The sequence below is a fragment of the Budorcas taxicolor genome, chromosome 10 (assembly GCF_023091745.1).
Source record: "Budorcas taxicolor isolate Tak-1 chromosome 10, Takin1.1, whole genome shotgun sequence".
Lineage (NCBI taxonomy): Eukaryota > Metazoa > Chordata > Mammalia > Artiodactyla > Bovidae > Budorcas > Budorcas taxicolor.
In genome coordinates, this window is record NC_068919.1 from 54,348,255 (window position 1) to 54,373,211 (window position 24,957).

General features: G+C 38.3%; 1 protein-coding gene across 1 annotated transcript in view; it reads right to left on the reverse strand.

Annotated features, from left to right (window-relative positions):
* UNC13C (unc-13 homolog C) overlaps positions 1-24,957 on the reverse strand; it is a 655,255-nt gene that overhangs the window by 366,804 nt on the left and 263,494 nt on the right. The window contains exons 8-9 of the mRNA XM_052646337.1: positions 11,894-12,121; positions 10,777-10,918 (exon numbers count right to left, since the gene is read on the reverse strand). Coding sequence (XP_052502297.1) covers positions 10,777-10,918; positions 11,894-12,121 — 370 coding nt within the window. The remainder of the gene's footprint in view (positions 1-10,776; positions 10,919-11,893; positions 12,122-24,957) is intronic.

Genomic DNA, 24,957 nt, shown 5'->3' on the forward strand with positions numbered 1-24,957 from the left:
GCAGGTCAGGAAGCAACAGTTAGAACTAGACATGGAACAACAGACTGGTTCCAAATAGGAAAAGGTATACGTCAAGGCTGTATATTATCACCCTGCTTATTTAACTTATATGCAGAGTACATCATGAGAAACGCTAGGCTGGATGAAGCACAAGCTGGAATCAAGATTGCCAGAAGAAATATCAATGACCTCAGATACGCAGATGACACCACCCTTATGGCAGAAAGCAAAGAAGAACTAAGGAGCTTCTTGATGAAAGTGAAGAAGGAGAGTGAAAAAGCTGGCTTAAAACTCAACATTCTAAAAACAAAGATCATGGCATCTGGTCCCATCACTTCCTGGCAAATAGATGGGGAACCAGTGGAAAGAGTGACAGACTTTATTTTCTTGGGCTCCAAAATCACTGTAGATGGGGACTTCAGCCATGAAGTTAGAAGATGCTTGCTCCTTTGAAGAAAAGCTATGTATAATCTAGACAGTATATTAAAAACAGAGACGTTATTTGCCGACAAGGTCTGTCTAGTCAAAGCTATGGTTTTCCAGCAGTCATGTATGGATGTGAGAGTTGGACTATAAAGAAAGCTGAGTGCTGAAGAATTGATGACTTTGAACTGTGGTGTTGGAGAAGACTTTTGAGAGCCCCTTGGACTGCAAGGAGATGAAATCAGTCAATCCTAAAGGAAATCAGTCCTGAACATTCATTGGAAGGACTGATGTTGAAGCTGAAGCTCGGATACTCTGGCCACCTGATGCGATAAACTGACTCATTGGAAAAGACCCTGATGTTGGGAAAGATTGAAGGCAGGAGGAGAAGGGGATGTCAAAATATGCGATGGTTGGATGGCATCACCGATTCCATGGACATGAGTTTTAGAAAGCTTCAGGAGTTGGTGATGGACAGGGAAACCTGGTGTGCTGTAGTCGATGGGGTTGCAAAGAGTTGGACATGACTGAACTGACTGACTGAGTAGTGATCAGCAATGAGACCAGAGTACAGAGGAGTGAGAAAAGAAGGGACAGAGGGCAAACAGACAGTAGGAGAACAGTGATAGACTGGGCAAAGCAAGACAGAGAGAGAGAAAGGGAAATAAGGGCAGAAATGGAGAGAGGGGGAAAATATAATAAAGGGCAGAGATGGAGAAAAACAGGCAAAGATGGACAAATGTCAGAGGAAAAAACAGAAAGAAACTAAGGTCACAATAATTTCTGTCCCTTTGGAGTTCTGCTGTTTGGCTTTTGTTGGATTCCTGCAAGGACACTCTGTGTCCATAATAACATTTGTTTCCTCCTGATCTCTTTTCTATGGGTCAGTTTAAATGTAGACCCTTTCTTCTCACCAAGAGGGATCTCTACAGAATAGCCCCCATTGTCCTGAGCTTGCTGTTTGCAATCCCCTACTCCCTAAATATTTGGGGCATTTTGTCTGAATTCTATTTGATCCTCGCTATAAAAATAAATACTGCTGCTGCCACTGCTGCTAAGTCACTTCAGTCGTGTCCAACTCTGTGCAACCCCATAGACGGCAGCCCACCAGGCTCCCCTCTCCCTGGGATTCTCCGGGCAAGAACACTAGAGTGGGTTGCCATTTCCTTCTCCAAGGCATGAAAGTGAAATTGAAAGTGAAGTTGCTCGGTCGTGTTTGACTCTTAGTGACCCCATGGACTGCAGCTTACCAGTCTCCTCCATAAATACATGGCCCCCTATATCTTAGCCTATAGAACATCACAGCAGTATCTCCAAGGATCTGTCCTGTTCTGAAATTTTACAGTTTGTTGACTATAAATCTATTCCTTTTGGTGGCTCTAAGCTCAATTCTAACCTCACTGAATTTCATCCAATCCTCTTTCTATACCTGCTCCTCGCCTTATTATCAAACCTCTAAGTTCTTGTACAAATCATTCAGGAAGTAGGTGCTATTCTATTGTCTCTGCTGTGTATAGATGGGTATTGGCTCAACCACATTTACCAAATGAAAGGAAATATTGGTTATAGGGCCTTCCCTGGTGGCTCAGACAGTAAAGCATCTGCCTACAATGCAGGAGGACCCAGGTTCAATCCCTGGGTTGGGAAGATCTCCTGGAGAAGGAAATGGCAACCCACTCCAGTATTGTTGCCTGGAAAATTCCATGGACAGAGGAGCCTGGTAGGCTACAGTCCGTGGAGTCACAAAAAGTCAGACATGACTGAGCAACTTCACTTTCTTTCTTTCTTTTCTATTGGTTATATATCCCCATGGTGCCACAATATAGACAATGATTAGTAAACAAATCTGTAACCCCATAAATTGTGACTAAGCTCCTTCTTGCTTTGGACAAATGTGGGACTATCTTTTTGACAAATGACTTTCTGATGCTGACACCATTGTTGCAAGCCAGCTCAGGAGACTGCGGAAATGCTCCCTTCCCATGTAGTCCAGAAGAGGCCTGCACTAGTAATCCAGGCAATACATCAAATCCCTGATTACATTCAGGCTGTCATTTTAAAATATGAACCTGCCATGCTCTAAAGACATTTTTTTTTAATTGTAGTATTTAAATGCTATCTCCTATGGAGATTTGTTTATACTTAATTCATACTCAGCCCTGAGCTGAGCAGCACACGGCATGGTGGAGAGTCCTGGGCCTGAGGCACTCAGTGTGCCACTCCATCTGGGTTGCTGTTAATTGAACATAGGTGGCATGTGTTTTGAGGGCCAAGGCAATCATACCTCTATAAATAACAGCATTATGAGTTTCTGATACTTCTGGCTTAAAGGAGCTTCTGTATAATGCTACTTCATAACAATAACTTTACTGAGTCAAGGAGGGGAATACTTTCTGTGCTCAATGCCCACTGTGAACAAACCTAGACACAATACAGAAACCTAGTGTATTGAAAAGCAGAGACATCACTTTGCCAACAAAGGTCTGTATAGTCAAAGCTATGGCTTTTCCAACTAGTCATGTATGAATGTAAGAGTTGGACCATAAAGAAAGCTGAGTGCCAAAGAATTGATGGTTTTGAATTGTGGTGCTGGAGAAGACTCCGGAGAGTCCACTGGACAGCAAGGAGATCAAACCAGTCCATCCTAAAGGAAATCAACTCTGAGTATTCATTGGAAGGATTGATATTGAAGCTAGAGCGCCAATACTTTGGCCACCTGATACAAAGAACAGACTCACTGGAAAAGACTCTGATGCTGGGAAAGACTGAAAGAAGAAGAAGGGGACAACAGAGAATGAGATGATTGAATGGCATCACAGATTCAATGGACATGAGTTTGAAAAACTCTGGGAGATAGTGAAGGACAAGGAAGCCTGGTGTGCTACAGTCCATGGGGTCATAAAGAGTCAGACATGACTGAGCGATTGAACAACAACAACCCACTGTGAACCTGAGATTCAAAGAGGTTGAGGCATTTCCTGGTGGTTAAGAAGCATGTTGAATCCAGAAGGGCTCTGGAACTTAGGTTTATAAACTTTAAGCCCAGAGAGGTTTCTTTTTTTTTAATATAATATGAAATTACTCAAGTCAGTACTTCCCATGGACCCAGTACAGTGCTTTGCATATAAGGAAATGGAAGTACAATTTAACTGATACCCCACTAAGCAAGTGGAGCTGATTGTCCAGACAATACATGAGTAGAATGTTTAAACACCACTGCCATGTCTATTCAACATCACCATGAATAAATGAGGGCATGTCCACACTCCTACCATAGGCATTGCATTGACTAGACTCTTTTTAAAATTAACTCTTTACTCTAGTGGTTAATACCAGTCAAAACAAGGTAGCCAATACATGCCTGCTACTGCCCCTCCAAGAGGGTGTCAGTGTGACATTTTGTTTTCATTTCCTATGTTAGCAAAAATGAGGCACCATGGATCAACTATAGGGTTCTCTAGAAATCACAGTATCAACATATAACATATAATCTAAGTCTCCTAACCACAGAATTTCTTATTCAGTAGAGGGGCAGACAATACTGCCATTTTCTCGCTAGAATCCACTGGAGAGACTGACTGCTTTTCCTCTTGAGGGAATGGTTTATGATAAGCATAAACATTTCATTAACTGTAGCACAGCAAAATAAAATAAAATGTCATAATTAATTATGTAATGATCAAATACATAAATTACTAGGATCCAAGAGCAAAGATAATGAGCACCTTAGATTTACCTAACATTATCATTTTCAAAGTGTTTTTATATATATTAGCTTAGTTAATGCTCATGTGATATTTTAAAAATTACACATTTACAACCCCTACTAACCCACATTTCTGCAAGGGCTTAATTGGTCATGCCTCTTTTCCCTGTAAACACTCTCCAGAGTGCCCCATTCTAGAATCACACATTCCATAGCTTTTGAAGATTAAAATTTCCAACTTCTCTTTTTAACCCACGGTAAGAGAGGTAGAATTAAAATTGAAATCACTTAGCATTAATCTCTTGAGGGCATCAAAGTGCCATTAGTGGGAGAACAATTAAGCTTTCAAGCAAAAAAAATTGAAAAATTACTTCATTTGCATTTTTGTCTTACCAGCTTGTGATTGCCTTGTTGGCTCAGGTCAACTGCATTTTTTCCGAAGGAAGAATTTAAATGTGGGTAAAAACAGACCTCTGTACTTCTACTTGTGTCTTATTTTTTATTTCACAATAGGGGGCTCCTTTGTAGACTTGACTGTACTATAACCTGTCTAAGCTTTGATTTTTTCATCAATAAAATGAAGGAGTTGGATAAAACCATCTCTCAATATTTCACTCAATTTCAATTCTCAAAGTCTTATTTCAGCAGTACTTACTTCCTACAGCACCTTGTTCATAAGACTAATCTTGGCCTCATTATTTAGACTGGAACTTTTTCAGTATTAAAGTATTACTGCTATGTTTGCTCCTTGGCACAAAGGATATGATGTCACTAATGTTAATCATTGTAATAATACAACTGCCATTTTGAATATGCTTAACAGGTAACAAAAGCTCTATATATATTATCTCAAGAAATATATCAATCCTATGAAGTGTGTATTATCCCAGTTTTTCATATTAGAAAAGCTAAAGTTCAGAATTTAAACAAATTGCCCCAAATGCAAGCTAAAGTCACACCATTAATAAGCCATCCTATTTTCAGAACCTCAGGACACGTTTTTACACTCCAGTTCACTGGGCAGAACTGTCAGGTTAGCGGGAGGCATGGATGAGTTCATCTATGACATGTATGCATTTTTCAAAATCTGCACATAAATTCACCATGAACTCATTTCCTCCTGCCAAAGAAAGCCCCTTACAAAGAAAGATAAGTTTGTAATTTTCCACACCATTTTCATGGTAAATGAAAACATGCACAGGTAGATTCAAAATAGTATTTCTAGAACCAATGATACAGAACATCAATAATAAAAATGGAATCTTTGCGTTCAGGTAGCTGACAACAAAATTAATTACTGTTGAAAATTTAGACATTCATATTTTACAATCTAGAAGGAAAGAAACAAAATATTTGTGAGCATAGTTTCACTTACAGCTCATAAATGTTAATGGAGAAGTGAAAATAAGCTAAATATGTATATGTGTACAGCTGCTGCTAAGTCACTTCAGTCGTGTCCGACTCTGCGACCCCATAGACGGCAGCCCACCAGGCTCCCCCGTCCCTGGGATTCTCCAGGCAAGAACACTGGAGTGGGTTGCCATTTCCTTCTCCAATATATGTACAACAGGGTACAATAAATTTAAATTTCCTCTTCCTTGAAAAGACGACTGCTTAAAAAAAACATATATTGTCGTTGCCAGTATGTGGTGTCTCTTACCAAAAGGAAAACCAAGCATACAGTAAATTACATGAAAAACTGCCAATCAGCATATCAAAAACTCATATTTTATCTACCTACTTCAATATACTCAGCCCATGAACCATGAAGTTTTCTGACCTGTCCAGTGGGGACAAACACTATTCCTGACATGAATGAGCACTGGACGCTGTCATATCTAGTTCTTTTGGGTGGAACTTATCTTGACTTGGGGGCAGTTTTCTCATTGCACGTATGCATCATTACTCAGATGATTTGTCAAACGGGGCCCTTTGCAAGATTAGAAAACTAGACTATTTCGACTACAGCATTTCTGTAGTAATGTCTGTCCAATGCTGTCGACATAATACTACAGCATTAAGGATGCCTTATTTAAAAGGTTGGGGACTGCTGCTTTGTTTCATAGATGGCAATTAGCAACCTATGGATCACATATATCCAGATGCTGTACCCTGTTTCACATGCTCTGTGTTGGCTCTGACACTGTCTTATTTTGTTCTGCTAACCAATTAAATTCAAAGTTCCAGACTTTCTATTCTAGTCAAGAAGGAGTAAGAAGGACTAGAGATACACTCTCATATGAAAAGTCAAAAAGTGAGCAAAATATTTGAAACATTATTTTTCAATATACTGAAGATTTGTCAACAGTGATTGCAAGAAGACCAAAAAAAGAAAAAAATTAACAAGGGGAACCTCACCATTACTTCAGCTAACTTCCCTGAGGGAATTTCCAGGCCCCTGTGCAAAGACAGGAAAGCCAGGTGGAGTACACTGGACTCTCTGAGTTAGAAAGACAGAGCTGAAAATCTGAGGAAACCAAAGCAGTTAGAAGTCACAGGGCATACTATCAAAAAGAAGAGAACTGAACTGAAAAACAAAAACCAAAACAAAAACAACTTCCAATCTGCTACAGGCTCATCTTGAGCAATCAGTTGAGTAACAAGTGCATGCATGTGGTAAAACCACCCAAGGCCAGGTTAGAAGCCATCCTCAAAATGATTAGATGTCACAATGCCCAGCACTCAACAAGGCCAGAAGTAGTGCTTACGTCTACTGCACAGATTAGAAAAGTTTATCATTCATGAGTCAGTTGGCAGAGGATATGGCAAAGTCTTGCTTCAGCACTGAGGAGTAATTAGCCTGAAGTTGAGTGCTGTTTCATTTCCACTTAATAAATTTTGAAAGCAAGACCTAAAGAACTAAAGGGTTTCCATGTAACTTAACTACATCTCAGAACAGAGCTCAGGAATATTTAGAGGATGTTAAAAGTATTCAGCAACCAACAAGGTAATATTCACAAAGTCTGTTATTCAATTTAAACCATCAGGCACAGGAAGTGGCAGAAAAACATGACACAAAACAAGGGGAAAACAATATCAATCAAAACTAACCAAGGATGGACACAGATGATAGAATTGGCAGTTAAGGGCATGAAAATAACTGTCATAATAAGTGCATGAATCAGAAAGTTAAGTACAGAAGGACAGTATCAGAGGAATGGGAAGACAAGCCACAGATAGGGAGAAAGTATTTTTAAGACATACATGTGATGAAAGTCTAGTATCCAAAATATTCAAGGAAATAATAAAATTCAATAATAATAAACAACTAGATTTAAAATTGGGCCAAAAACCTTGACACCTCATTAAAGAAAATAACAAGGATGGCAAAAAAGCAAATTAAAATATATCCCATAAAGTATGTCTTAAATGAAAATCACGGTATTAATAAAATAACAGCAAAGTATCACTACACACCCATCGGAACAACCAAAATTCAAAATGCAGAGAGGATATGGAGCAAGAACTATTACTGACTGCTGGTGAGAATGCAAAATGGTATATCCACTTTAGAAGACAGTTTGTCAGTTTTTTACTGAACTAAACATACTCTTATCATATGATCAAGCAATCATACTCCTTGGCATTTACTCTAAGGAGCAGAAAACTTATGACCACATAAAAACCTACATTATTTATAGCAGCTTTATTCACAATGGTTAAAACTTGGAAGTAACCAAGATTTTTCTTCAGTAGGTGAATGGATAAATTCAAGATAATATTATTCTAGTACATCAAGACAAATATTACTCAGTGCTAAAAAAGAAATGAGCTATCAAACCATGAAAAAAACCCACAGAACTTTAAATGTATATTAATAAATGAAAAAAAGTCAATCTGGAAAGGATACATATTGTATAACTCAAAATAATAGGACCTCCTAGAATAGGCAAAATTTTGGAGACAGTAAAAGACGACTGAGCGACTGAACTGAACTGAACTGAACTGAAAAGATCAGTAGTTGTGAAGAATTGGTGGAGTGAGGAGTAATGAACAGGCGATGAGCAGAGGATTTTTAAGGTGGTGAAAATACTGTGTATGATACATAATGATGAATACTGTTATTATACATTTGTCCAAATATATAGAATATAAACACTATGAGAAATTTTATGTCTCCTATGAATTTTGAGTAATTATCTTGTGCTAATGTAGGTTTATCAATAGTAACAATACACGCACACTCTGTTGGGAGATGGTAATAATAGAGGGAGGCTATGCATATGTAGGAGTAGAAGGCATTCTGGGAAATCCCTACATGGGCTCTTCAATTTTCCTATGAACTTCACCTCCTCCAAGTACATCTTAATTTTTAAAACAGTTAAGTAGAGTTGCTGAAGATGCAAAGACTCAATCTGAACTTCCTGATATGGAAACTAAAACATCTAAGATGAAAAATACAGTGGCTTGGATTAAGAGTAGATTAGACATTACAGAAGAAGTCACAGCAACAGAAATAATTCAAAGGAAACCCAGAGAAAGGAAAGGGACTGGGCGGGGCGGGGGTTGGGTAGAGCATCCATGGTCTGTGGGACAACTTCAAGAGGCTTTATATATGTGTAAGTGAAACCTCCAGAAGACAGAAGCAGAAAGAATATTTGAAGAAATAATAGCCAAACTTTTTCCAAATTTAAAGTAAACTTCAGACTCATAGGCTCAAGTGGCTCAATAAACCCTAAGCACCAGAAACACAAAGAAAATTAAACCCCAGCACACCATAATCAATTGTACAGGTGAGTAAAGAAAACAAAACTTTAAAAGCAATCATGGGTGTGGGGGATAACATGTACAGAGGAACAAAGAAGACAACAGATTTCTCATGAAAAATAAGAAAGCAACAAAAACACAAAGACAATGGAACAATATTGTCCAAGTATATTTTTCAAAATGACATTTAGAATCAAACAATCATCTCAGTACGCAGTAAAAGCTTAGACAAAATGCAATATTGACTTCTGATCAAAACTCTTAGCCTACTGGAAGTAGAAGATTGCTGTCTTAAGTGGAAAAATGGCACCTATAAGTACACAGGTAATATCAGAGTTAATCAAGAAAGGAACCGCTTCCCTCTAATATCAAGAACAAAGCCAGGATGTCTGCTTTTATCATTTTTACTTGGCATTATACTGGAAATCTTAGCCAAGGGAATAAAGCAATCAAAACCATCCTAGGCTTCCCTTTGTATGGAAAAAGTGAAGTTGATTAAAACATACCCATGGAAATAATTAAAAGGTTCTAAAATATATAAAATAACTTTGAAAAAAGAAAAAGTGGACAACTAGGACTACCTGATATTAAGACTTCATTTATTACAAAGTAAAGCTTTATGATATACTGTATGATATACTGTATATCAAGACTGTATGATATACTGTAGATCAAGACTGTATGATATACTGTATAACATAGGAAACTCTACTTAATGCTCTATAATGACTTACATGGGAAAAGAAGTGTTGATATATGTATATGTATATGTATAACTGATTCACTTTGCTGGTTTTGAACTTTCAGATTTTCAGTTTCTCCTACAAAATGAAGCTCTAGCTGCACTGCACCTACAAGACTGCATGGCAAGGAGATGTTTCTTGCTCGTGTTACTTGCTCTCAAGTTTGCAACAGTGCCTTTCCCTCTCCTTTATGGTCCTTACCCTGCTTTATTCACTTACTTGACTGCCTTAGGAATAAGAATTTTTGATTATGAATCAATTTCTTATCTTCTGTTAACAAACAAAGAGATAGTAAAATTGTTTCTCTCAGTAGTTTGAACGGAGAAGTCACAGAAAGCTCTTAACACTCTCACTGGTACCCTCTGTTATTGAGTCCCAACTCATTTTCCACACTCTTTTCTTAATACTTCCTAAGCCAATATACACATGAAACTCTTATTTCATACACACTATTTCCCACATTCCCAAACAATCTGTATATGTTGTGTTTGCTTACTTAGCATGTAAAGGAGATCCATGTTTAAACCATTAACAAAGAAAGAAGGAAAGAGAAAAGCACCATTTACTTTTAAACTCATAGATTGGGATTTTCATTTCCAACAAATGGTAACTGGAAGTCATCTTATCTCTCTCCAAGAAGGAATGACAGAAAGAAAAGAACCTTTGACAGAAAAATGATTCCTTGCTGTTTGGTACAGGATATAAAAGGTGTAAAAATAAATGACCCACAGAAAATGAGAGGTTCTAAAAGTTATCATCAACCATTTCATCAGTATAGGCTGGTATGGGTATGACAAGCCATGTGACGCTCAAAGTCTTTCTACTGTTTTCAGTCATAAATCTTCAGATGTCAAGATATTGCTGAATCAAGCCTATAAATTCCTCACTATACTGGGTCAACTCAAGTTACAGATCATGTTGTAATCATTTTTTTTTTTCTCCTGCAAACTAACCCCAGCTGTGCCACCTTTTTTGTTTGTAATATTATTATTTTTATTCACTTGCTTCTCAAGATGAGGAACAAATAATAGTATAAGAGTATTAAATAAGTTCACAATATCAGTTCACAACATCTTTTTATAATTCCTTCATAGATACAATTAAAACATGAGATAATTATTGCTTGTATATTTTGCATGCTTGTAAATTTATCCTCAAATATTTCAATATTTTAATAGTTTTCCATTATATACTTACAAATAAAACTTTTCATCCCACACTGGATTCAAGTTTCCAAAAATGGTTTTAGTCCTTCTTTTGTTCTTTCCGACTTGAACTGTAACATACGGGTCACTAGACCCTGTTTTGTCTTTTGCCTGCAAGCCTTGTGCAGAAACCACTGAAACAAACCAAATTCAATCTTTTAGTATAAGTATTTTTGCAGAAACAAAAAACTGATAATGAAGGAAACGTTTTCTATTACTTTGTCCTTTGCGTTTGCAGACACATCCCCATGGCTTTCACTCTCATGAACAGCAGGATTTAACAAAATGTTTCATGAAAGAATGAATCACGCAACATTAAAATCTTTCTTTGACTAATGTTTCCTTTTGCCTGTAATGACCAGTAGCTGTAGACATACATCTACATATATTTATTATCTATATACTCATATGTCACTGCATGCATGTATAGACAAATGAGAATGCACAAACATTAAGCCGATTCATTCAGTAAATATTTTGAATTATCCAGTGTAGTTCAAAGTCTGTGATTTAAAATGTGTTTGTGTATATGAGTGTACTGTCAGTATTAAAGAAAAGCTTCTTAATTTTGCCTTTTGAATACAATATGAGTGAGTTAAGAGGCTTGGTTAATATTAACATGATAACCTATACAGTTGCTGTTACTATAATGAGCAACTTCAGAAGTTCAAATTACTAGACATCACTATACTCAAATTGCATTGAGTCAAGGATCAAATGGATAAGGGCTATTGACCCAGGAATAAGTAAAATGATATTTGTCTTCTCATTAAGAAAAACTGACTAAAGAGATTATTGGCTACTTTTGTCATTTATCAGTGTCAGGCAGCAACAAAATTAATCTCTTGTAAACTGCAGGGTATTGACAAATATATTATAAAACGGAACTTTCTTCCTCTCGAAGAGCTTTTGATTAGAATGAGACATGGACTGAAATGACTTCAATTATCTACCATACCTTTTAGAAATCTGAAGTTTCAATTAAACTTCAAAGTTGACAAGACTGAAAAAATCTATTTATTTTGCCTATAACAATTATTAGCAGTGATTTCTAACATATATAAAAATCTCAAAGTGGAATAAAATTTTTCAAAAAGACTTATTTTTACCTGTAATGGTTATTTTTGCTGACCACTTAGATGTCCCATCCAGTACACTCTGTTTGGCTGCCTTTGTGTACTGCACAAAATCTTCTTTAGAAATCTGAAACATTTCCTGAATTACTTCAAACACCTCTGGCCTGTTTGTCTCCCTGATCTTCATTCTTTCTTTCATGGCTGTAATAATGGTTTGAGTCTTATCTTCTGCACCATGCTTAGAACTCTTTTCTGCTGCTCCTATAATAGAAAAATTGACGATGATGTAAAGACACATGAAGCTCTTTTTCATAGACCAAGAGAAGGAGGGTCAGAAAAAAAGGAAGAACATGAGAATGAATGAATGCTTTAATTCTCAGGAGTCAGGGTAGCTTTTTCAGAAAATATCAGGAGAATAAGCACCATGCTGAGATTCAGAATGACTAGCCCTTATGCTACTGTAGGTAATGGACATCCACGATCCCAGGGTTTTTTAGTTGTATTACTGAACTGAGTCACAGCTGTGCAAATATTTGATTTGAATTTTTAAAAACAACTTTCGAAACCAGAGGAACACACACAATTAAATGTGTTACATACCACACATATTTACTCACTGGGTGACCAAGACAAAATTCAGAAACAGATACATATGGCAAGTGTCACTCAGAAATCAACATTTCAAATACTTGCATTCACCTAAAGTGCCCAATTATTTTTAATTCATGAAATTTATCATAATTAAAAGCTTACATTTTTCCTTGCAAAATGAAAACTACCACTATCCATTAGATTGAAACATAGGGTGAGATTTTACTTGGAATGAAGGTGATTCTATTTAAAAAGGATTCAGAAACCACTGGGCTGCACCATCCCCACATCATGGGCCACAGACGTGAACTCTCATTCGATGATACGGCCACAGTTTTAAACAGGCTGAATTTTCACTTTCTACTCAAAAAGTAATTTTTTTACTTCTAGGACATTATTTGTTATGATTGGTCTCAATCTGCTGGGCTATACACTATCTTTGTGTTATAAATTCTTGTTAACAAATCCTGACAGTGAAGAATTTCCAAAAGGCAATCTTTGAGTTCCTCAGCTTCTCCAACCACCAGCCTGATAGTCTCAATGCTCTGTGTGGCCTCTGGGTTGCTCTGTATTCCACGAGCAAACAGTGGGCCTTGATTCTGACTCTCAAGGTTCCTTACTGAGTGTGAAGTAGGAAAGTAAAAGACCACGTATCAGGGTCCAGAGGGACTGTAGCAGCTGCTGAAACCAAACACTTTTTGGCACAGAAGTAACTGAGATATAACAAAAAGAATATTGTGGCTATAGGTAATTGACTTCAGTCGCTCAGTCATGTCCGATTCTTTGTGACCTCATGAATTGTAGCACACCAGGCCTCCCTGTCCATCACCAACTCCCAGAGTTCAACCAAACTCATGTCCATCGAGTTGGTGATGCCATCCAGCCATCTCATCCTCTGTCGTCCCCTTCTCCTCCTGCCCTCAATCCCTCCCAGCATCAGCGTCTTTTCCAATGAGTCAGCTCTTCGCATGAGGTGGCCAAAGTACTGGAGTTTCAGCTTTAGCATCATCCCTCCAAAGAAATGCCAGGGCTGATCTCCTTCAGAATGGACTGGTTGGATCTCCTTGCAGTCCAAGGGACTCTCAAGAGTCTTCTCCAACACCACACTTCAAAAGCATCAATTCTTTGGCATTCAGCTTTCTTTATAGTCCAACTCTCACATCCATACATGACCACTGGAAAAACCATAGCCTTGACTAGATGCACCTTTGTTGGCAAAGCAATGTCTCTGCTTTTCAATATGCTATCTAGGTTGGTCATAACTTTCCTTCCAAGGAGTAAGCAACTTTTAATTTCATGGCTGGAATCACCATCTGCAGTGACCTTGGAGCCCCCAAAAATAATCATTCCAATTTTATCTCCATGACTATAAATACTGCCAAACTTGTATTATATTTTTTGAAATACTGTCTTTATGAAATAGGCATACTAATAGCTCATTAAATTATTTAGAGATTGAATGTGATGATTTATCTACACAAGTCCAACCACAAAGGATAGCTTCATTAATGTTCTTTGAATTTACTTCTGTAAATGTTATGCACCTGATTTAAACATGGAAACTAAAACTAAAAGGGAAGGTCAACTATGAACTTTCCTTATAATAAAATCATACAAAGGTAACATCAGTATTTTAGCGAACATTCTCATTATTTGAAATTATAACTTTTGTTTTCTAGAGTGGAAAAAATGCATTAGTAGTAATCAAGATGTTAATTAAAGTATGGTAAAAGAGATGCATATTCTATTGGTAGAAAGAGCAGTTTCCCTTTCTTTATATATTTTTTAACCTTTGAGAATGTAAACCACATATTTAAAAAAGAATACTAAAAATTAACATATTCCATTTAAGATATAATTTGAAGGGACATTCTTAATGCCATAGTGATCTGTTAAGACATGCCCTAGAATAACTACACATTTATGAATTATGTATCTTTAAGCATTCTTGTGATTTGTTAATAATGGCTTGGTTCCACAGAGCATAATTCTCACAGAGCAAAATTAGCATAGGCTAGACTACATCGTTGCAACTCCCCAAAAGAGATATTTTACTTCAAGTATTAGAATAATCATTAAGTAGAAAAAAAAACAGTGACTTGAAAAAGTCACCTGCAAGATTCAAAGTGCCTCAAAAGTTTGGTTTTAAAGGTGATTCGAAGAATGTCCAAAGGGTTAGAAGCATCATTAAAATATTAGCTTCCCCCAATATTTTATTTCTAAACAACTATGCTTGTTATGTCTATTAATGCCCTCAAAGCTCTAGAAAAGCATGTTAAAGTCCTCAAAAGTTAAATGCATTAACTTTTGGGTTATTTTTCTTATTCAGGCAGAGCCAATTGACCACCATCCATATAATAAATGTTCATCCCAATAATAATTACCAAATTCAAGGCTCGAATGTCAAAAGAATTTTCTTCCTAAGAAATCAAACTTCTGTATTTAACAACCACTACTTAAATTCTCTTGAAGAATCAATTAGGAAAGCTTGACAATTAACTTTGTAATAATTCACCAATGCTCTTGATGCTGGAGTAGAATATCTACTCTAATATGTACAGACAACAGGCAGACCCATAAATTGCAAAATCACCAATCTGGGAGAGCAAATTAGTAGAGACTTATGTTTGAGCCTTTTATCTATTATTTCTAGAAAAGACACATAGCTTTTATGCTTTTGATCTGAAAAATGATTCAACTTCGATTTAGTTCAGGGATACAGACCAATTCATAATTTTTGTAACTCATCTACAATGACTTTTCATTGCCCCATCATTTATTGAACCCACATATCTCATCTTATTTTCCTAATGAAACTATTTCTTAAATAAATTTCCAGCTCTTTGGTTTATTGGTTTATTCTTTTCCTTTGGGCTTATTCTGTTTATCTCAAAGTCATCAGAGATAAACAGATTTGTATTCATATGAGTCTTCCTTCAAAGTATGTGGTAGAAGATCCAGCAGCTTCACTGAAATACAGTAATAAATCAACCAGAGATCAACAATAAAGATCAAAAGAGATATTACACAACGAAAGCACTTTGTAAAGTGTAATACATTATCCAAATGGAACTCATCTTTGTTACTTTTAAAAACACTTAATTGACAGATCAGAAAATGCAATTATGCACAAGACTGCACAACCTTAGACAGAGGCAGGCTTATCTCACATGATGCCCTTACACCTAATTTAATGGAACAAAGCCAATTAGCTAGAAACCTTCATTTTTCTTTCATTTTTATTCATTATTCAAAGCATCTAAATTTCGTGTGAAAGTAACAGTTTCATCATTTTTATACGGTGATTTATAATTTCAGTTTTCCTTACAAATAATTACCTATATGTATGTGACAAATGCATCATCCCACCTTGGCCCCAGTCTCTTCTCTTTCCTATTTTTTCAACAGCTGTTCTAAAACATTCTCCCTCTCCATTACTCTCTACTCTCAGCATATGATATTATCTTTTCTTTAAAAGAAATCCTGGCTTTCTAAATTCAGTGGTCACATTTTCTTCCCTCCTCCATGGGAAAAAAAAAAAAAAAAACAACAACAACAAAAGTCAAACTTGATTTATAGCATTTGCAGATTTCTGTGCTGTAAATATTCCTAACATGGCTGATTTCAAGCAACTGCCTCACAGAATTCTTCAATATTTATCTATCGACAATGATGCAACTACTTCCGTCAGTATTGGTTTTATCCTAGTCTTTAAGGCCAACTTCAGTTAAAAGTGTATTCCAAGTATCTAGTACACTGCTTGGAAAATAAGATACACTCAATAAAGATGAAATGTTTATTGGGTGAATCTAAAAGAAAACGATTACTATATTTGACTATTCAATTTGGCCCTGGGTTTAATTTAATGTGCTACAAACTTTTTGCACACTGTGACCATAAGGCCAAGAATACTGGAAGAAACAAGAATGAGTTGCTATGTAAAACGTCAGACATTCTTTGTCATATCTTATGAAGAGACAAAATACACTGGGTTCTTAGCTTCAGATATGGGATTTTCAGAAGACAAATGTGTGCTCACCAATATAAAAGTAGAATTTGGTTGGCATATGTACTTCATGCACTTAGTAACATAAAGCAAGGGCATAAGTTTACTTTTTTGTAAATCAAGAAAACTACTTTTAAATACGACCAAAGAGCATAGCACTCATGGTGCTGTGGTTACAGAAGGAGACAGCCTTCTGTTTAAATTCTGATTTGCCACTTATGATCTGAACTTGGGCTAGTTAATTCTTTCTGTAAGCATCTGAGAAAAAGAAGGAAATGATATCACTGTTTTCCTTTACAGGGTCATTGTAAGGATTAAACGAGATACTGATATAGTTTCAATACTAATAATTGAATAAGCATAGGGATTTCAGGACAAAGGTGAGGGTATAGCATTTATTAAAGAATTTCACATTAGCAAGAAATTTTAGGGTTTTGCACTTCACCTGACCCATGAAGCAACTCCTTGAAAACTTTGCCCTGGACAGTATCATGCTCAGCATCTGCCAAGGCTAAATTTTCTATAACTGTTCACTAGATTGGAGTCCAAAGACAACAGTGTTCAAAGAGACTGTAGAAAATAATAATGATAACAAGAATGTTAATTGTGATTTATTATTAACATCCATTAACCCTTTACCTGCATTTGAAGCTGATGAACCCAGAGGGTGCAAGTGGTTAATAACCCTGCACTCAGGATCTGATACTAAGCCATGTGTTTATCAGTGTCTAATCTGATAAACTTTACTGCTTTTACTGTCTTTGCCAGTAAAATCATGTAGGTGGACCTGCTTTTGACGTCCCTGCTTTCCTCTCCCATGAAATCACATAGGTGGGCATGTAGTTGGCATTTCCTACCCTTTCCCTTTAGCTGCTTTAACAACCAAGATAATCTTAACCCTCCTCTTTTACCATGCCTTTAATCTTTCAAGGAACAGCCCTGTGACTCCCCTGTCTTTAAGTCAGCCACCTCCTTTTCCTTGTAAGATCAAAGCCACACACTCCGTATGATTTCTCCCACACAACAAAGGACTGATGTTTAACAGGAGGGTAACTGGAGGAGCACAGATCCAGCCTAGCATCATCTCCCACCCCTGGAGGTGGGGATGTGGGCTGGGAGCCCCCTTTCCAGGAACTGCCACCTTCTATAAAATGACTTCACTGTCATTAAACCTACAGCTCCAAACAAACAGAAGCAACCATTCCTGTCCTCTCCACTAGACGAACCCCACCAGATTCCACCATCCCATTTTTAGTAAATGCAATCTTTTAGAAGTTTAGAAACATTCGTGTCTCAAAATCCTCCATAAAATCAGGAATGCACTCACAATTGTGTATCAAAACTGCATCTCACGAGCACTATTTAGATATTTGCTTTCTCAAGATTTCCCAATCACTTCAGAGTCTAAAACTATTTATAGGGATTAAAGGAACAAATAAACTGTAAAAAAAGAAAAAAAGGGGGAAACTTAAAAAACATTTTTACTGTGTAAGAGAAAAAGAAGGGAGCAAGGAAGAGAGAAAAAGGAGACAGAACTTTTTGGTCTCACCACTTAGCTACATAGATTACTTCAAATCCTTTTCAAAAAGAGAAAGAAAGAAAATGAATAGAAACAAAAAATTAAACAAAATTTTTAAAAAAATTTCTTTTTCTCTATTTTTAAATAGACTCTGACATCTAGAAATTTGGCTAACACAACTGGTTCACACTGTGGCTGGAAGCTGTCCCAGTGCTCACCACTAGGCCATCTTGCTCTCCAGCTGGGTGTAAGGACTCTCACAGGTCACCAACCTTGCACATGGTCCCTCTTAACACAAAACAAATAAGACCACTCTGTAAGTTTTTCTAAGCACAGTTGAAAACCAGGTCACCATGTGACCACAAAATACCAAACATCCTCCTCCACATATGAGTGACTACTGCTTCTTTACTAAACTCAGCTATTAGTCTCTGCTTTCTTACAGATAAGATTTCTTTCTTTTATGTACACAATAACAGGATTGTCCTCACTATAAGGCAACATCTGATCCAGAGAAATCCTCTCTTTTTAATACTCTCTTACTGATATGCCCTGTGGTTCACCTTGGTGTGCATTCTCCATCGAAGCCATGGGTAATAAACTGAACTTTTAAAACTACAGGAGTGTTCTCAGTGATCTTTAACTGGAGAGCACTGACAGGTATTATTAATCCTTTTCACATATATGGAAAATGGTACTCAGAGAGGTTTTAGAAAACTCTTACTAGTGACAGGATTAGAAGCCAGATCTTTCTCAAGTAGTTCAGGACTCCAAAAAATATATATATAGATTGATAGCCTTTTTTCTTAGGTTACATAGAATATTTCTGTCACATTGCTCTTGCTGCTAAGTTGCTTCAGTCGTGTCCAACTCTGTGTGACCCCATAGACGGCAATTCACCAGGCTCTTCTGTCCCTGGGATTCTCCAAGCAAGAATACTGGAGTGGGTTGCCATTTCCTTCTCCAATGCACGAAAGTGAAAAAGTGAAAGTGAAGGCACTCAGTTGTGTCCGACTCTTCGAGACCCCATGGACGGTAGCCTACCAGGCTCCTCTATCCATGGGATTTTCCAGGCAGGAGTACTGGAGTGGGCTCCCATTGCCTTCTCTATCTGTCACATTAAGTGAGGCATATTCACCCTTTTTGTACCCCCACATACCCTGAAAATGATCCGTTATGAGGTTATTCCTTTGAATTAAGAAACTGATCACTGTATTAAAGTAACTTAACTACTGATTCCACTTTTATCCAAATTATCTTATCAAATCATGTTCTATTTAGTATTGAAAAGTCAGTGTAGTGAGTATGTTGTGGCTGGAGATAGAGACAATGGAGAGTGGGTGAACTCAAGCTCGGTGGGTTGGCCATAGAGGGAAGTCTTAGGGAGTCATCCTGAAGAGAAGGCCTAGGAAGCCAAGGTCTGGGCATCATAGATTGTCTAAAAGATAGGGAGAGGAGGAAAGCACTAGAAATAAAATTCAACAACTTTCCATTTCCCCCTCTAGGGGTCCATTTTGCATGTTTCTTTATAATTAGGAAAGATCACTAGGCTAGGAGTTCAGAGACCTTAGTTGTAACCCTTCCTATGTTATTCATTTGTTTTGTTTTATTTTATAAGATACTGAGCTATCTGCACTAAGTAAAATCAGTAGCTTGGATTCTTCCAATTCATGGATCTCAAAGGCTCCCCTAATGATCTATGGTTCTGTGGAAGAATGATCTCTAAACTATTTCATGCTATTTCTAAGTGTGCTCTCAGGTCTTTATTTGTTGCTTCCCAACATTTATTATGTAGTTAGCTGTGCTTACACGTGTGCTAAATTATAGGGAAACAAAGACTGGTCTCCACCCTAAAGAAGCAAATACAAAGCTTCCTGCTCCTGCTGCTGCTGCTGCTAAGTCGCTTCAATTGTGTCCGACTCTGTGTGACCCCATAGACGGCAGCCCACCAGGCTCCCCCGTCCCTGGGATTCTCCAGGCAAGAACACTGGAGTGGGTTGCCATTTCCTTCTCCAGTGCATGAAAGTAAAAAGTGAAAGTGAAGTCGCTCAGTCGTGTCCAACTCTCAGCGATCCCATGGACTGCAGCCCACCAGGCTCCTCCATCCATGGGATTTTCCAGGCAGGAGTACTGGAATGGGGTGCCATTGCCTTCTCTACAAAGCTTCCTAAGTACTGATTATGTAAACATACTTTGTATAATTGCTATTAACAAAGCAAAATGTCAAAAGTTTCCAAGATATGTGTTCACATTTATTTACCTAAGTTGTAGAAAATATGTCTGAGACCAGAGACAACACTGATAACATTTTTTTCTAGATCTGAAAGCCCAGAATAAAGCTCCCACCCACAGTAGCTGTTCATATGTTATACAAATAACATATGTCTTAAGATAGCTTGGTTGCAATGTGTGGTAACACAGTACTAAAAAAAAATAAAAATCAGTAGTTTGCAGACAGGAATGCACTAGCCACATTTTGTGAATGTTATGAATTCACAATGGCTAAGCATTAGTGCACATAAGCTTAACACAACATTAGTGGGAAACACTGAACAAAATAATACATCTCACAAGATGCTGCTTTTGTGAACTCTTGATGAAATGCTTTCTCTTTTTATGCAGATACTTGAAATTTCTAGTTAGGAACTAAAACTAAGGTAGAATGTTTTTTTCAGTGGGACTCTGGGATTTCTTTTTTGGAGATGTGTAAGAAAGCGCTGGCCAACTGGGTTAGGCTTCATGGTTACTTGCATATTTTTCTGATTTTGAGGGTTTTTTTCCTATTTTAAAGAGATAATCAAAGGAAATTTTTTATGCATGATATCTCTTTTACATATGTCTCACTCCACATAAAACCTCATCCCAACCAACATACACTTCTTTATTTCACGTATTCCTCGTTTAAAACTGCCACCATAACTATTTGGACTTGGTCCTTATGGGTTACGTTGATATCCTTCAGGGTGACACCTCCTAGAATAATAGAAATAAAAACAAAAACAAACTAATGGGACCTAATTAAACTTAAAAGCTTTTGCAGAGCAAAGGAAATAATAGAAAAGATTAAGAGACAACACTCAGAATGGAAGCAAACAATTGCAAATGAAACAACTGACAAAGGATTAATCTACAGAATATATTAGTGGCTCATACATCTCAATATCAAGAAAAAAAAGCCCAATCAAAAAATGGGCAGAAAACCTAAACAGACATTTCTCCAAAGAAGATATACAGATGGCCAATAAACACATAAAAAAGAGGCTCAACATCACTAATTATTAGAGAAATGAAAATCAAAACTACAATAAGGTATCAGCTCATATCAGTCATAATCACCATCATCAAATAATCTACAAACAATAAATGCTGGAGAGGTTGCAGAGAAAAGGGAAACCTCCTACACCGTTGGTGGGAATGTAAACTAATACAACCATTGTGGAGAACAGTATGGAGAGTCCTTAAAAAGCTAGGGAAAAAATCTAGCATATGACCCAGCAACTCCACTACTGGGCATATTGCATAAGAAAATCACAATCCAAATATACTTATATATATACACACATACATAGACATATACTTACATGTATCCCAGTGTTCACTGCAGCACTATTTACAATAGCCAGCACATGGAAGCAACCCTGATGTCCACTGAAAGATGAATGGGTAAAGAAGATGTGGTACACATGCACAATGGAATATTACTCAGCCATGATAAAGAACTAATGTGAATCAGTTCTAGTGAGATGAATGAACCTAGAACCTGTTATACAGAGTGAAGAAAATCAGGAACAGAAAAACAAATAGAAAATTCCACAAAACAACTTCTGAATGCTGGCAGAAGACACCAGGCACCCAGAAAGGCAGCCCATTCTCTTTGAAAGGAGGTAGGACAAAAGATAAAAGATAAAAAGAGAGACAAAAGAGTTAGGGACAGAGACCCATCCCAGGGAGGGAGTCGTGAAAGAGGATAAGTTTCCAAACACCAGGAAACTGGCAGGTCTGTGGGGAGTTTTGGAATCTCAGAGGGCAACATAACTGGGAGAAAAAAAAAAAAAAAAACACAGATTATGCACCTAACCACAACTCCCAGTGGAGAAGTAGCAGCAAGCAGGGGCTGAAGAGGGAGACACAGGCTGCATGCTTAGGGTAAAGACCAGGGCTGAATGCCCTGAGGACAATCTGAGAGAGCTAACATGAGATAGCAACCCAAACTGGGAGGGGCGGGGGGTGGGGGGAGGAGCGGGGGGGGGAGGGAGGGAGAGAGAGAGAGAGAGAACTTTCCCTAGAAAAGCTATAAGGCACAACCTGGCCTGCTCACAGAACAAAGGACCAAGTGAATACCAGAGGAGAGCTAGCCAGCTGCAGGCCGGCCCCTCCCCCTGCTGGAGGCAGAGAGGCAGGCAGGTGACAGCCAGAGCCGGAAAGAGGGGCAATCTCGGCCCCAGAGATGGCATCCTCCACCAAACTGTGAGCGGGTTCCCAGTTGCTAACCAAGTCTTCCTGGGATCCTGGACGGTTGACATGGGCCAGGAGGGTCTCAGTCAGAGATCAGCTCCCTAAAGGAGACACATGGCACACCTGAGATGGTGCTTCTGCTGTGCACCCAGGAAACCAAGGGGCTGGGACCAGGGAGGCAATAAGATGCACCACCCACCTGGTAAGAGTGTGCTAAACAAACACCTGGTCACCTGCGCTACTTGGACTTGGGAAGGGCACAAAACGCAGGCCCAACCAAGTCTGTGCCTTGGTGGAGTACCTGAGAACTTGAACCTGAGTGGCTTAGACTTGGGAAGTACAGGAAACCCAAGGCCCACTTAGACAGTTCCCCTGCAGAGCAACCTGGAGCCTGAGCAGTGTAAACTGGGACAGCACACACGCCATGAGTGGGGGCAAAACCAGTGTGGCCCAGACACCTCAAGCACTCCCCACACACACCAGTGATATTTGTTTGCAGTGTTTCTTCCTTCACACAGCACAACTGAACAAGTGAGCCTAAATAAGTGACCACCTTCACCCCCTTGTGTCAGGGCGTAAGTTAGATACTGAAGAGACTTGCAAACAGAAGAAGCCAAAATAAACAAAGAGGGAACCGCTTTGGAAGTGACAGGTGCAACATATTAAAACCCTGTAGTTAGCACATTGGATGGGGCCTATAGACCTTGAGAAGAAGTGTAAGCTGGAACAAAGAACTATCTGAAACTGAACTGACCCCACACTGCCCTCAACAGCTCCAGAGAAATTCCTAGATGTGTTTTATTATTATCATTTTTAATTTAAAATTTTAAGTTATTTATTACTCCTTTAATTTTCATTTTTATAACCTACTATTACCTTGCAAAAAAAGACCCTATTTTAAAGCAATTTTCATATATATTCTTATAATCTTTGCGATTTTTTTTTAATATTGTATTTTTGAGAGTCTAACCTCTACTCTAGATTTTTAATCTTTGCTTTTTGGTTCAGTTCAGTCGCTCAGTCTTGTCCGACTCTTTGCGACCCCATGAATTGCAGCACGCCAGGCCTCCCTGTCCATCATCAACTCCCGGAGTTCACTCAGACTCACGTCCATCGAGTCAGTGATGCCATCCAGCCATCTCATCCTCTGTCATCCCCTTCTCCTCCTGCCCCCAATCCCTCCCAGCATCAGAGTCTATGTGTTATCAGTTTTGTACCTTTAAGAATCCAATCTTCAGTAGCCATTTTTACTTAGGAGTGTGATTACTGGCTTGATTGCTCTCTCCCCCTTTTGACTCTCCTTTTTCTCCCCCAGGTCACCTCTATCTCCTCCCTCCCCCTTCTCTTCTCTACTCAACTCTGTGAATCATTTTGGGTGTTCTGGGCTGTGGAGAACATTTAGGGAACTAATTACTGGCTAGATCTGTCTCTATCCCTTTGACTCCCCCTCTTCTCCTCCTGGTCACCTCTATCTTCTTCCTCCTTCTTCTCTTCTCTATGTAACTTCATGAACCTCTCTGAGTGTTCCAGACTGTGGAGAGCACATAGGAGATTGATTACTAGCTAGACTGCTCTCTCCCCTTTTGATTCCCCCTCTTCTCCTCCTGGTCACCTCTATCTCCTTCTTCCCTCCTCTCTTCTCCATGTAACTCTGTGAAACTCTCTGGGTGTCCCTCACTGTGGAGAATCTTTTCACCATTAACCTAGGTGTTTTATCATTGGTGCAGTATGGATGGAGAAGTCTTGAGGCTACTGTAAGAATAAGTCTGAAAGCCTAAGGCAGGAGGCTTAAATCCAAAAGTTGAAAACACCAGAAAACTCCTGACACCAGGGAACATTAATCAACAAGAGCTCATCCAAAAGCTTCCATACCTACAATGAAACCAAGCTCCACCCAAGAGCCAAAAGTTTCAGAGGAAGACATACCAAACTAATTCTCCAACAACACAAGAACATAACCCTGAGCATTAAAATACAGGCAGCCAAAACTCACACGAAACCCACAGACAACTCAAAACTCACTACAGGACATTTTATTGCACTCCAGAGAGAAGAGGCCAGCTCCACCCTCCAGAACATCAATGTAGGCCTCCCTAACCAGGAAACCTTGACTAGCCACTCATCCAACCCCACCCACAGGGAGGAATCTCCATAATAAAAAGGAATCACAAACTTTCAGCATACAGAAAGGCCACCCCCAAAACAGCAACCTAAACAAGATGAAAAGGCAGAGAAATATTCAAAAGGTAAGGGAACGTGATAAATGCACACCAAACCAAACAAAAGAGGAGGAGATAGGGAGTCTACCTGAAAAAGAATTCAGAATAATGGTGGTAAAAATGACCCAAAATCTTTAAAACAAAATGGAGTCATAAATAAATAGCCTGGAGACAATGACTGAGAAGATGCAAGAAATGCTTAACTAGGACCTAGAAGAAATAAAAGGAGTCAATCAATAATGAATAATGCAATAGCTGAGATCAAAAACACTCTGGAGGGAACCAACAGTAGAATAACTGAGGCAGA